This window comes from Crocuta crocuta, unplaced genomic scaffold, assembly GCF_008692635.1.
Source record: "Crocuta crocuta isolate KB4526 unplaced genomic scaffold, BGI_CrCroc_1.0 scaffold113, whole genome shotgun sequence".
In the NCBI taxonomy this organism is placed as follows: domain Eukaryota; kingdom Metazoa; phylum Chordata; class Mammalia; order Carnivora; family Hyaenidae; genus Crocuta; species Crocuta crocuta.
Genome location: NW_027530368.1, coordinates 12497799 through 12511409, shown reverse-complemented (window position 1 = coordinate 12511409; position 13611 = coordinate 12497799). Strand labels below are relative to the sequence as shown.

Here is a 13611-nt window from a genome sequence, read left to right as displayed (position 1 = left end):
AAAAAAAAAAAAAAAAAAAAAAAAAAGATAAGAGGGGTGCCTGGGTGGCTCAGTCAGTAAAGCATCTGGCTCTTGATTTCGGCTCAAGTCATGATCTCACAGTTCAGGAGTCTGAGCCTCACATCGGACTCTGCACTGACAGTGCAAAGCCTGCTTGGGATTCTGTCTCTCTTTGCTCTCTCTGACCCTCCTGCACTCACTCTCTCTCAAAACAGATCAATAAACTTCAAAAAAAAAAAAAGTTTAAAAAAATAGTAAGAGAAGGTGGCAGGAGAAAAAAATTATTCTAGAATTAAAACATAATTTGGGTGTCCAGGCAACTCAGTCGGTTAAGCTACTGACTCTTGAATTCAGCTCAGGTCATGATCACATGGCCATGAGATCAAGCCCTGCTTCAGGTCCATGGTGAAGGAGGAGCCTGCTTAGGATTCTCTCTCACCCCTCCCTTTCTCTCTAAAAAAACAAAAACAAAAAAACCATCACATTCTTGGGACGCCAGGTGGCTCAGTCAGTTGAGCATCTGACTCTTAATTTCTACTCACGTCATGATCCCAGGGTTGTGGGATCAAGCCAAGTGTCAGGCTCCACACTGAGCATGAAGCCTGCTTAAGATTCTCTGATTCTCTCTCTCTCTCTCTCTCTCTCTTTCTTCCTCCCTCCCACTGTCCCTTCCCCCATTCACATGCTCATTCGCTCTCAAATAAACAAATAAATAAAAGAATGAAATACACTCTAGAATTTGGCTCCAGAGAAAATATAAGTATTTGATGGTAAGAATGGAAATGCAATTACCGTTGACTCTCTCCTTATTCTCCTGTTAGGTTTTCCCAGTGCTTCAATAATTTCCAGGGCATATAATAACTTGTGGGCACTTTTAATTTTGAGAAGTTCTTTCCAATTAAGTCCATCATTAGTCTTAAATTAAAAAAAGAAAAACAGGTTTTCTTAAGCCAACTTACTAAGAGACCTCTCCCCGCCCCCCCCAAAAAATTCTTAAATTAACACTATATAAGAACTCGAATAATACATATACAATGAAATATATTCAAACCTATGCAGACCAATTATATTAACTAGTATCCATGGTGTGCTTAAAATACCAATTTTTCATTAAATTTTGTTAAAATTAATATGCAAACATCAGCACAGGAAAAAAACTTCTATCTTTTTAACTTTCAAAACAGATGAAGTAATTCAACATCTTCACAATGAAAAAGCCTATGCAGCCTAGTTGAATACATCTACTTTTACAGATGTAGAAGCAGGGGCACCTGGGTGGCTCAGTCAGTTGAGCATCTGACTTTGGCTCAGGTCATGTTCTCACAGCTCCTGGGTTCGAGCCTTGCGTCGGGCTCTGTGCTGACAGGCAGCTCAGAGCCTGGAGCCCGCTTCTGATTCTGTGTCTTCCTCTCTCACTGACCCTCCCCTGCTCACTCTGCCTCTCTCTCTCTCAGAAATAAATTAAAAAAAAAAAATTTTTAAAGGTGTAGAAGCAGTCAAGTCCATTAAGTAATACTTACTAAAAGTTACACCTGCACATTTAAAAGTCATATGCAAATATATAAACCTTAAAATACTGTTCTCTTCTACTCTTAATTTATGAAATGATATTCATACAATGTGCATCTCTGGTAACAGTATTATTAGACCTACTCTGAGTCATCAACCATCAGTTCTCAGACCTACCTTGTTCACATCTAAATCATTTGAGATGCAGAGCCTTCTGAAATCACATGACCAAGTATCCAGTCACAGAAAACCAATGGAGAATAACACTAGAACAATGTTTTTTCCATTCATTATGTAGGTATTCTCCTGGTATCTACACCTAACCCTTTATTATATAGCTTTTAAAAAATATTTTTTTAAAAAATATCTAACAGTTACATTTGTGAGGTCATGCCCCAATAGGAATATATTCAGAACATGTGCCAATATGGAAAAAACACTAATATAAAGGCAAATTATGTTTTTTAAACATAATTTAAGAAAACATCCTTGCCTTGCATTAGGCCCATATTATTAAGCCTAACAAATAAATGAACATTAAAATGAACTGGCACGGGGCACCTGGGTGGCTCAGTCGGTTGAGCGTCCGACTTCGGCTCAGGTCATGATCTCGCGGTTTGTGGGTTCGAGCCCCGCATTGAGCTCTGTGCTGACAGCTAGCTCAGAGCCTGGAGCCTGTTTCAGATTCTGTGCCTCCCTCTCTCTCTGATCCTCCCCTGCTCATGCTATCTCTCTCTCTCTCTCTCTCAAAAATAAATAAAATATTTAAAAAAAAATTAACTGGCACTTTTTATCCGTTAAATGAATAAAATTTTACTAAGGATATAGGTCAGCAAGCAATCTCATACACTGCCAGAATATAAAATGGTTACCATCCTCTAGGAGAGTAAAAAGATGAGGGTTTACCTGTTCATCTGAGATATTCTGGAATGCCATCAACATGTTAGGACATGTAGGAAGAAGCATCAGTAGTTCCCATACACGCCTAGAGAGATTTTCTGCATGAAGATGAAGTTCTTCACATCTTAAGCTCTACACAAATAAGAACAACTGCTTATCAAGACAGATCACTAAAAGAATAAACCTACATTTAAGTTCAATTTTTTTGCATAAGATTCTTGATTATCAAATTTGATAATATTTTGTAGTCTTTATTTTAAAAAATTCTTTAAAATGTTTATTTTGGGGAGAGAGAGAGAGAGCGAGCGAGAGCGAGCGAGCTTGAGCAAGCAGTGGAGGGGCAGAGAGAGAAGGAGATATAGCATCGGAAGCAGGCTCCAGGCTGTCAACACGGACCCCAATGCAGGGTTCGACCTCACACACCATGAGATCACAACCTGAGCTGAAGTTGGACGCTTAACTATTTAAGCCACCCAAGACACCCCTAGTCTTAACTTTAAAAGAAATAAGCCATCTGTTTCATGGTAACCATTTTTAAAAAAATTTTTTAAATGTCTGTTTATTTTTGAGAGAAAGGGAGATAGAGCATTAGTGGAGGAGGGGCAGAGCAAGAGGGAGACACAGAATGTGAAGCAGGCTCCAGGCTCTGAGCTGTCATCACAGAGCCTGACGCACGCCTTGAACCCACGAACTAAGAGATCATTACCTGAGCTGAAGTCGGATGCTTAAGTGACTGAGCCACCCAGGCACTCCAACATTTTTTAAATTATTATTTATAAACAATAAATATATTTATTCAATAAATTGACTGTTAGGTCAAAGTAGTAGTTTTTCAACTTGTTACTGGATACTTTTTGGAAAAAAACAGTGACCTGTAAATCTTGACGCTTTATTCAGGAAACTTTTCAAAAAGAAGTGAAAATATCTGTTTTACAAAGCCATTCAAGTAAATTTCAAGAACATTATCAGGTCACTATTCCAACTATGACAAACTCTTGGTGAATTAAATCCTTGACCTTACATATTTGGGAAAACAGTACCCCTTTTTTATACACCATATCTTATTTTCCAATCTCAGATAAGCAGAAATTAAGAGGAAAGCAAACAATTTTTAAAAAGTTACCTTTTTTCCCATTATCATTTGTTAAATTTGAACCCTGTAAGATGCTGAGATAATAGTAACCTGAAGAACGTTGTCAGAAAATATTTAAGAAATAGGCAAGTTCCAAAAAAAAAAAAGAAAAAAAAAGAAATAGGCAAGTTCCTTTTTCAAAGAAACTACAGCACAACCCCAAGAGGTAAATAAACAGCTAAAGCTAAAATTTACAATGTTGGAATTTTCCAGAGGATGAATTTGAGTATTATTCTATTACTGCTGCTGTCATGATTTTTTGCTATAATACAAAGGGATGCCAAAGGAATCTACTGTATATCTATAAAAAGTTTAGTTCTTTCCATATAATGACATAAAGCTAGTATATCTGAAAACAAGCAAATCTTAGAGTTTCAAAGTATCCTTTGCTTTTCACAACTCTAATGAAGAAAAGCAACCCAAAGTAACATTTTTAGTTCAGCTGGGGAAATGGTACTGAAAATTCTTCAGTAAAATAAATTCATTCCTTTGTAAACACCAAGTTTAAAAGACAAAAATGTAAGGTTGTGCTCTGTGCAAAGAAACAATCTGAAGGGAAAAAGAAATCCCAGGTATAAATATATGTGCTATGTTATGATTAGAAAGCCCCACAATATATGTATGGGTCATTCACAGCAAAGATCCTTTATTTTTATTTTTGTAACCTTGTACAAGACCAAACTAGCCTTGGGACAACAAAGGAACCCCACACATCAACAATGGTGTACTTGCCACAAAGTTCAAAAAAGTATCTGCTCAAAACTGAATGCTTCCTCTCCAGTTCAGATCTCATGGGGACTACTACAATGGCCTATTCACTGCACCTCCTACCTCCAAGTCTTTGTTTTCTCTAATACATCCACCACACTAACACCTACACTTTGTTTCTAATATCTCATAAAAGATTTCATTTGTTGCTTTAAAATGTTCCATGATAATGGCAGTCCATTTTACAAAGAAGAAAAAAATCTCATATGGCCCTTTGTGGTATAGGTTATAGGTTCCAATCTCCTTTTCTTTTTTTTTTTTTTTTCCCCAATTACACCATACTCCCACTCCCAGTATTTCAAACATGCCATTCACTTTTCTGTGAATCTATAATGCTTCTCTTTGCTCTCAGCAGCAAAACCAAATTTAAAAGACTCTCCTTTGGAAAACCTTCCCCTAATTTTTGCTCCCTATGTTCCCACATCTGCATAGCAACCCCCCAGAAAACTGAAGAATTCTTCTAATTATCCTTCTTTTTAAGCTGCCATACAGTGCTGACATGAAGTAAAAGGTCATTAAGTATTTGTGGTATAAAATACAAAAGGTAAAAAAAAAAAAAAATGGAGGTTCATGGGCATCTCTTATTGATTATTCTACTTGAACAAAAGAAGACTTTCTTAAGAATTTAAAAACTTGCCACCACAAGAGACCACAAGCTATGAGGAACACGACTCCATAGCAGTTACCAATGCATCCAGGATCAAAACATATTTTGGAAACATGGAAAAAAGTCATTTAACATTCCTGGGAAAGAAACAGTAGTAGCACTATTTTATATGGAGCTCAATCTCAAAATACTAATTCATTGCAGGAGACACATGAATGAATATCGTCTTAGGATAAGTCTATTTAAAGGCATTAAAAATGCATCAGTGGACTAATACTGAATCCTTTAGGTGAGCTCACTGTCTTTAAATACCATCTTTATAGTGATTACCCACACCTTACTTATTTAAAACAAACCCCTTCTCTGAGCTCCAAACACAATTATATCTGATTCCTTGACATCATCACTAAATGTCCCACGAGCATCCATTCTTCATCTCAAATGGAATCTACACAACTGCTCCAGCCAGAAACCTGGACGCCATGTCCTATTTTCCTTCTTCCTGAACATGAGTCTATCCCCACTCCTAATTCAATCCACAACCAAGTTATGTTGTTCTGACCTGCAGTCCCCTTAATTTGTCCACCCCCCTCATTCTATTCCAGGGCACCATCAGGGCTTCCTTGAACTAGTGCATTAGGTTCTTTATTGCCTTTTCTACTTTTGCCAAACAAACCTACTACCTTGAAAACCTAAATCAGAATGTGTGCTCCTCATTCTGCTTAAAACATCTTACTGCTGTTCACCTTACAAGGTGAAAAGGAGTAAAATAAAAACAAGGTGCATGGCCAGACGGGTTCTACTCACCTTTCCTATCTTAGTCCTCTCATTCCTCTCCCACTAGCCTCTATGTTCTACTCATTATTAGCTCTCCAACAATTCCTAGACTTGCCTGATTCCTTATATGAACGGCTTCTGGGTTCAGATTACTGTATGCAGGTGATCCCTCAATTGTCTTCATTTAGCTGGGTCCTTTTCATCCTTCTACCTCAGTTACATATGGTTTCCCTCAGAGAAACCATCCCTGACCAAATAATACATATAAAATGAGTTTCTGCCCATCACTACTCTCTAATAACGTTAGTCTTAGCAGATACCTCTATCTAAATTTTAGCTGTTTACCTGAAACTATCTGCTAGACATATCAATTATTTATCTTCCCACTAGACTGAATGAAGGCTGAAACTGTGCCTCATTTGATCCTTTTAAAACAATACTTAAAACATTATGCCTGGATCATATGAGGCAGTAAAAATGTAATGAATGAATAAATGGACTCATAGGTTTTACTGCGGTTAAGAGTGCAGTATTTTCCACTCAGCAGAAAGACAAACAATACAATGTAAAAATAAAATGATATAGTCACCTCACTATCTTCCACTGCCACTTTTCCTGAGGGTGGTTTAAATGATGCAAGCATTTCTAATAAATCAAAAAGAGTAGTTAAATGAGGTTCTTGTAAAAGCAAAAGCATAGGAATGTTGTCCTTCTGAGGGGGTGGTAGGCAAGATGCTGGCAGCTGAACACCTTCCCCTTTCCGTTCTCTCCTTGGTGCACCCAAAGATACAAATACCATCTATAAAAATAAGAGCAAAGGGGAAAAGTATAAAATTAAAGTATTATGTATAAAATTACTTCACAAAAAAACCCACAAAACTTCACATACAATTAAAACAAAAGCAATAATTGTTTTTGAAGGATACCTTCAACTAGATCATTAAAATTTGGGGCACCTGGGTGGCTCAGTCGGTTAAGCGTCTGACTTCAGCTCAGGTCATGATCTCACAGTTTGTGAGTTTGAGGCCCACATTGGACTCTTTGCTGTCAATGTGGAGCCTGCCTCAGATCCTCTGCCCCCACCCTTTCTGTCCTTCCCTTGCTCACGCACGTACCTCCTCTAAAATAAACCAACATTAAAACTCAAACCACATTTGTGTGTACCTGCATATCCTTAAAACCAAGCTCATGAAGTGCTTTTTCATCATAATCTGTTGTTAACTCATGTCCAGATGAAATCATTCTGACAGGTCCCATAAGGCCTCCTTAAAGACAGCAGAAAACATTAAGTGAACATTTTTATAAAAACTAATGTATTTGCTGATATGAATACATGGTTACAGTATGTTAGCCATCCTAAAGAGCCTCATTTCACTAAATTAATCTTTCTTTAGAGAACTTTTAACTAGCACCTAACATTATATATTGGTCACTCCTTAAAAATAAAAAAAATCCCAGTTCCATAAAGGCAGACATTTTATTACATTCAAAGATGATTTCCCAGTACTAGACCACAGCAGGCATTCAAACTTTATTGTTTAATCCATGAATTTTTTTAAAAAAGGAAATGCTTGACAGAGTAGGAAATTAAGTAAAATGATGAAATATCAGAGGAATGATTTAAATTTAAGTAGTGTTAGGGGTGCCTGGGTGGCTCAGTCGGTGAAGTGTCCGACTTTGACTCAGGTCATGATCTCACAGTTCGTGGGTTCAAGCCCTGCATAGGGCTCTGTGCTGACAGCTCAGAGCCTGGAGCCTGTTTCAGATTCTGTGTCTCCCTGTCTCTCTGACCCTCCCCTGCTCATGCTATCTCTCTCTCAGAAATAAATAAAACATTAAAAAAAATTTTTTTTAAATTTTAAGTAGTGTTCAATTTTATAAACTTCATGTAGAAAAATTCCATTGGATTTACCCTACACAGCTCAAGAATGAGTGTAGTAGGGCTACTGTTTTCCATAATGATGCAATTCTTCACCAAAACTGTATTATAATTTTTTTAAATGTTTAAAAGCAAGTGCCAAGATTCATCTATTAACCTTCTTGGTTTTCCTCGCAGAACATCTGACATTGTTTAGTGTATTCAGTTTATTATTCAGAGTAATTTCATCAACTTTAAAATAAAAGTTCCACTAAGATTTTAGAATAGAATACATTAAGACATAAATTAATTTGGTATCTCTATAATATTTCTACAGAAACAGGCTACGCATATCCACTTAATCAAGTGTTCATTTATATATCTAACTAAAATCTCTACATTCAACTTCTAATACTTTGGCAGATTTTTATTAAATGTCTTTTCTACCTTACTAAGATAATAATACAGTTTATGATTATTGATATTTTTTTAAATATCGAGATTAAACATCCTTAGTTGTGATAGAGTGCTAAGATAATAATATATAGTTGGCTTGGTTCCTTGTGTGTAGATAGCTAGAGAGGTAACTTTGTTATATAGATAGCTATATAATTCTTGTTACATAGATAACTTTGTTCCAAAAGAGAATTAAGATGGTTAGCACTTTATTTAGGTTCTTGGATTCTATTTGGTATGAGATAGGCCTACACTTATTTACACGTTAACTTTCGATTATAATGGTTTGAGGTGGCTTTTACAATTAACAGAGTTTTCCATGTTTTACCAGTTTCTTTAAAAATTATGTTTATTTAAAAAATTATGTTTATTTATTTATTTTGGAGGGGGTGGAGGAGGGACAGGGTGGGGAACAGAGCATCACCAGCCAGCTACTCTCTGTCAGTGCAGACCCCGATGTAGGTGAACTCACAAACCATGAGATCATAACCTGAGCCAAAAGCAAGAGTCAGATGCTTAGCTGACTGAGCCATGCACGTGCTCCTCTTTTACCACTTTTGAAAGCATCTTTTTAAACATAAAAACGGCTTATTCCTTGAAGAGTTCTGGAAAGAATTACTAACTTTAAAAATGTTTAAGTCTTAACACAATAAATATTTCTAAACAAGAAAATTAACAAAAAATCTGATAAAAACTCCTTATGATGGTATATTAAACAATATATCTAAATTTTATCCTTTGAAACTCTAATAAAATGCATTTTTAAAATTGTATTAATTATTGGACAGGGGGAGAAAGGGAAGAGATCATATCAACCAATTTTGTAAGCTGAAAAGCAAATGATGTGATAACTAGCAAGACCCCAAAAAGATAAATGTCAAATCAGAAATAGGCTTATAACCTGTCATTTGATTTATACTGGTTTAACACAGAAAGATCAACACCTGACAAAGACCAGGGAAAGGGGGAGAGGAAAAAAAGGAGAAGAAGGGGGAGAAAGAGAAGAGAAAAAGAGACAGGAAGGAGAAACTGAAAAGAAAAGCAATTCTGTGAATTATGAGACATTAATAGTCTAGGATACATTTAATTAGAGGCAAAGTTAAGCTGAGGGGAAAGGAAAAAGAAAAAATATTTGAAAAATATATGAAATTGCTAACCTTTTAAAAATTTGGGGAGTATTATAAACACAAAGACCTAAGAATTTAAACTTATCCAAACTGCATAAACAAAAAAACGCAAGAAGGCACACTAAAAATCAATCTGTTGAAAACCATGTCAAAAAAATTCCTTGGGCTGCCTTGAGTTCAGGTTTCACCTTGGGAGAAGAGCTTACTTTTAAAAAATTTTTAAACCAAAACAACAAAAAAATTCTTTAAAATCAACCACAGTTACAAAGACATACTGTATACAAAGGATGAAAGAAAAAAAACCCAAGACTTTTCAATCAGAAACTCTGCAAGCCAAATGACAATGGGTAGCCATTTAAGAAGTCCTGAAAAGAAAATACCTCTTGACCTAGAATTCTATATCCAGTGAAAATATCCTTCAAAAGAGAAGGCAAAATGAACTTACAAAGTTTGAGAAAACATTTTTAAAGGAAGTTCATTAGAAGAAAATAGAAAGAAATCAAATGGTAATTTTGATCTACATATGGGAATGAAGGGTGCCAAAATGGCAAATATATGGTAAAAAGGAGAAAAGATGACATGAAACTAACAAAAAAAATTAATTTGCTGAACATTCTGTTTAAAATGCAGAAACATGAAGTCTGGATTTTTGAAGATTCACCAATAAAAAAAAATAGCACCAAAAAGCTATGTCAACCATGAAAATAGGCATGTTCAAAGAACAAAAACGAGACGTTAGATACTAAAAGCATGACAGCAAAAAATGAAAACCTCAAAAGAAGGTTGAACAAAGTAAAGTTGAAAATATCTCACAGGAAGTTTAGTTAAAAGTCGACCAAAGAAATAAAACATGAAAAAAGTAAATTTTGAATAGTCCAAGAGATGCAACATGTAGATGATAAAGAATCCCTAGAAAGAGAAATGATTAAATACTAGACAGGAAAACAATAAGCTAATTCAAGAAAATTTCCCCCCAAGGGGCGCCTGGGTGGCTTAGTCGGTTAAGCGTCCGACTTTCGCTTAGGTCGTGATCTCGCGGTTCATGGGTTTGAGCCTCGCGTCGGGCTCTGTGCTGACTGCCAGCTCACAGCCTGGAGCCTGTTTCAGTCTGTGACTCCCTCTCTCTCTGACCCTCCCCTGCTCACGCTGTCTCTCTCTCTCTCTCTCCTAGAAATAAATAAAACATACAAAAAAAGAAAAAAGAAAATTTCCCCCCAATTTAAAGATACAAGTTGCCTAAAAACTAAGGTACCCATCACAATAGTTGAAAACAGACCAAATACTCAGATTGAGCATTACAAAATTTCAGAACAAGGAGAAGACTAATTAAGACCTACAAAAGAAGAAAACAGAATATATTAAAAATGTAATGCAAATGGCTTCAGAATACTGAACAGCAACAGAAGAAATGCAATGCAGCAATACCTCTAAAATTCTGAAACAAAACTACTTCCAAACTAAACTTGTGTGCTCAGCCAAATTTCCATTTAAATATAAAAACATGAAAATTTTTGATTACTCAAAGAATCAAAACTTTACCCCATCCAATCTCTCAAGATGCTACTGAACAGCTGCATTGTATTCCGGGGGGTGGGGGTGGGGGTTGGGAGATGAACCAATAAAAAAGATAAAGGATACCAAAAAAAATGATATCCAACCTAAGACAGAGGCAAAGAGAATAACCAGAAGGATGATAAAATATATCATACTGCTATATATACCAGATTTGGAGAATAAATAGTAGTATCAGTGATAATAGAGAAATGCACTACTGAGGGATCATGACCAAAATCCCTACTACCTTCATGATATCTTTCCTGCGGAAGGAATGGCAAGTGAACCTGACTTGGGATTCTTATCTGTACCTGAACTATCTTTACCGTATGCTGGCAAAGTTTCTACTCTCATTTCCATGTCCTACTACCTGAATCAGGAGAAAGCATTCATATCTTACAGAAGAAATTCTTCCTTAGTCTATTCCTGAGAGCTGAAGTGGGTCATGAAGAGATTAGAAAAAGAAAAAAAATATTCAAAACTCTATGACTATACTTCTGTCAGATATCCCAGTGTCCTGCCAACATTATACAGCACAAGACCTATACTTGAGAACTTTCCCACTGAGAGCCTCAGATGAAGCTTTATAAACCTTTAAGAGAAGGTTAAACACTCTCTTTAGCTTGTTTCCTTCTCTGATCCTTTACCTAATAAAATAACTCTCCTTTTCCTTTGTCAAATTTGTGCTTATCAGTTTCACAAAACTAAACACATTTTTAAGGAATATATTCATTAGAGGTAAAGCTACAAAGAACACACACAAAAAATAATAAACTAAAAAGTCAAGACATTGTTAAAAAGAAGTGGAAAAGAGGCTATTAAAGATACATAAGTAGCTTCTTATGATGTTCCATTTTTTTTTTTTAATTTTTTATTTTTTTTTGAGGGGGGGGGGCAGCGTGAGCAGGGGAGGGTCAGAGAGAGAGGGAGATACAGAATCTGAAGCAGGCTCCAGGCTCTGAGCTAGCTGTCAGCACAGAGCCCAACATGAGGCTCGAACCCATGAACTGTGAGATTATGACCTGAGCCGAAGTCGGACGCTTAACCGACTGAGCCACCCAGGCATCCTGATGTTCTAGTTCTTAATCTGGATGGTATGTGCGTAGACATGTTCCTTTTCATTATTACTAATCTCATATTCTCTACTTTATGTAAAACGTAGTTCAACATAAAAAAGAAGGTACCTTTGACCGGAAAATCTCATAACTAGGTATTTGGCCCCCATGCATTAGATGATATAGGTGTGAGGATATTCTCTGTGGCACTGCTTATAAATGGTTTAAAAAAAAAAAAAGCCAATGAACTAAATGTCCATTAACAGAGGACAAGTAAAACACATCACGGCACTACTATATTATAGGATATGTAGATTTAGTAAGAATGAGATAACTTTTTATATGCACTATAAATAGAATGCTACCATTTGTGTTTTAAGTACATGAATATTCTTACATTACATCTTGGTATCTCTTAAAGGGTATGTAAGAAAACAACAACAGCACTTGCCTCAGGAGAAGGGAAACAGATGGTTTAGAGATAGGGATAAGGAGGGACACTTTTCAACATCTCTTCTATAGTAGCAAGAATATTAATTATTCAAGAATAAAATTAAAGATCTGATACTTTAGAAGATACTTGTGGTTCCATCTTAATCATGATCCACCTTACTAAAAGATGCCAAAGAATTACTGCACATAGGCAGACTGAAAATCCTAACAGAAGCTTTTAAACTTTAAGATTTTTTTGTCTAAATGTATACTTAACCTATTACATTTTACTTAAAATTTAAAGTTCTGAAATTATAACAGCATTCTTTTCATGGTTGTTCCTCTGATTAACTCATATTTTATGTGCTATGGAAAAACACAAAATTGCACCAGTATTAACAGTAAAGGAGGAATCAAATACACCTTTCAGGCCTCTATGAAAAATTTCTTAATATGATACTCTTTTGGAGGGAAGGGGAGGTGCACAGTGAGATTTAAGAGTGTATTATTTTCATATGCTCTGGGAAAAAAGAGAAACAAAAATAGCAAAGAAAATTTATTGGGTAAAACTGGGTATATGCATGCATAGAAACCTAAACTTATTCCTTATCAAATAATTTCAAAAATAAAGTTTTTTGAGAAAAATGAGGAAAACCATTTGCAAATAACATCTGAAGCAACTCTTAACTCTTCCCTATGAATCAATGTCATGATACCAAAAAGGGGGCGGAGGGGAGCTATGAACACACTTGGTAGTCTTAAAAGCAAAGGTTCTAAGTTTATATATAACAGAACCTAGAAAATATGAAAATTTAAATGTTGGACTTACCAGGAAACTCTCCCTTTCGACTGCTTTGACCAAACTCCTGAAGCTGAGCTTGTTGATTTATTTGTTCTTTCTGTAAATTTTCATACCAATGAGTTACTTCAGCCCTAAGATCTGCTACCTGGTCACTAGGATACATTTCAATAGTCATCTGAAATATGAGATGCAACCAATTTAAAAATACAACAAAAACAGATATTTGAACTGGGAAATGTTATCAATTTTGAAACTAAAATTATGTAACTACCTTGTCAGGAAGTCCAGCTGGCTGGCATACGACCCTTAGCGGCAGGGACTGTTTGTCACTCAGTGCTTTCAAATGACTACTTATACCAGTGCCTTCAATTTGCCACTGTCTAAGATGATAGGCAAATCTAAAATACATAAAAACCATACATAGGAAGAATATCATTTTAACCCATATTACTGTTACAGAAGTTTTTAATATTTCACAAAATGAAAAAGCCCACAAAAGGTTGTAGCATATTCCAATTTACAGCACTAAGTTTAGATTCATCATACTGACTGAAACTTTAATGCATAAATGCAGTTACAAATTCGTTTAAAAAATAGTTTCCAGGAAAAATTACTGGGGGGGGGGGGGGATGAG

The 13611-nt window shown here is 35.8% G+C and overlaps 1 protein-coding gene across 1 annotated transcript in view; it reads right to left on the bottom strand.

The window, feature by feature from the left end:
- Positions 1-13611, bottom strand: part of USP34 (ubiquitin specific peptidase 34) — a 192996-nt gene that overhangs the window by 94942 nt on the left and 84443 nt on the right. The window contains 6 exon segments of the mRNA XM_077766453.1: positions 793-915; positions 2416-2541; positions 6283-6492; positions 6858-6958; positions 13005-13152; positions 13249-13375. Of these exon segments, the coding sequence (XP_077622579.1) occupies positions 793-915; positions 2416-2541; positions 6283-6492; positions 6858-6958; positions 13005-13152; positions 13249-13375 (835 nt within the window).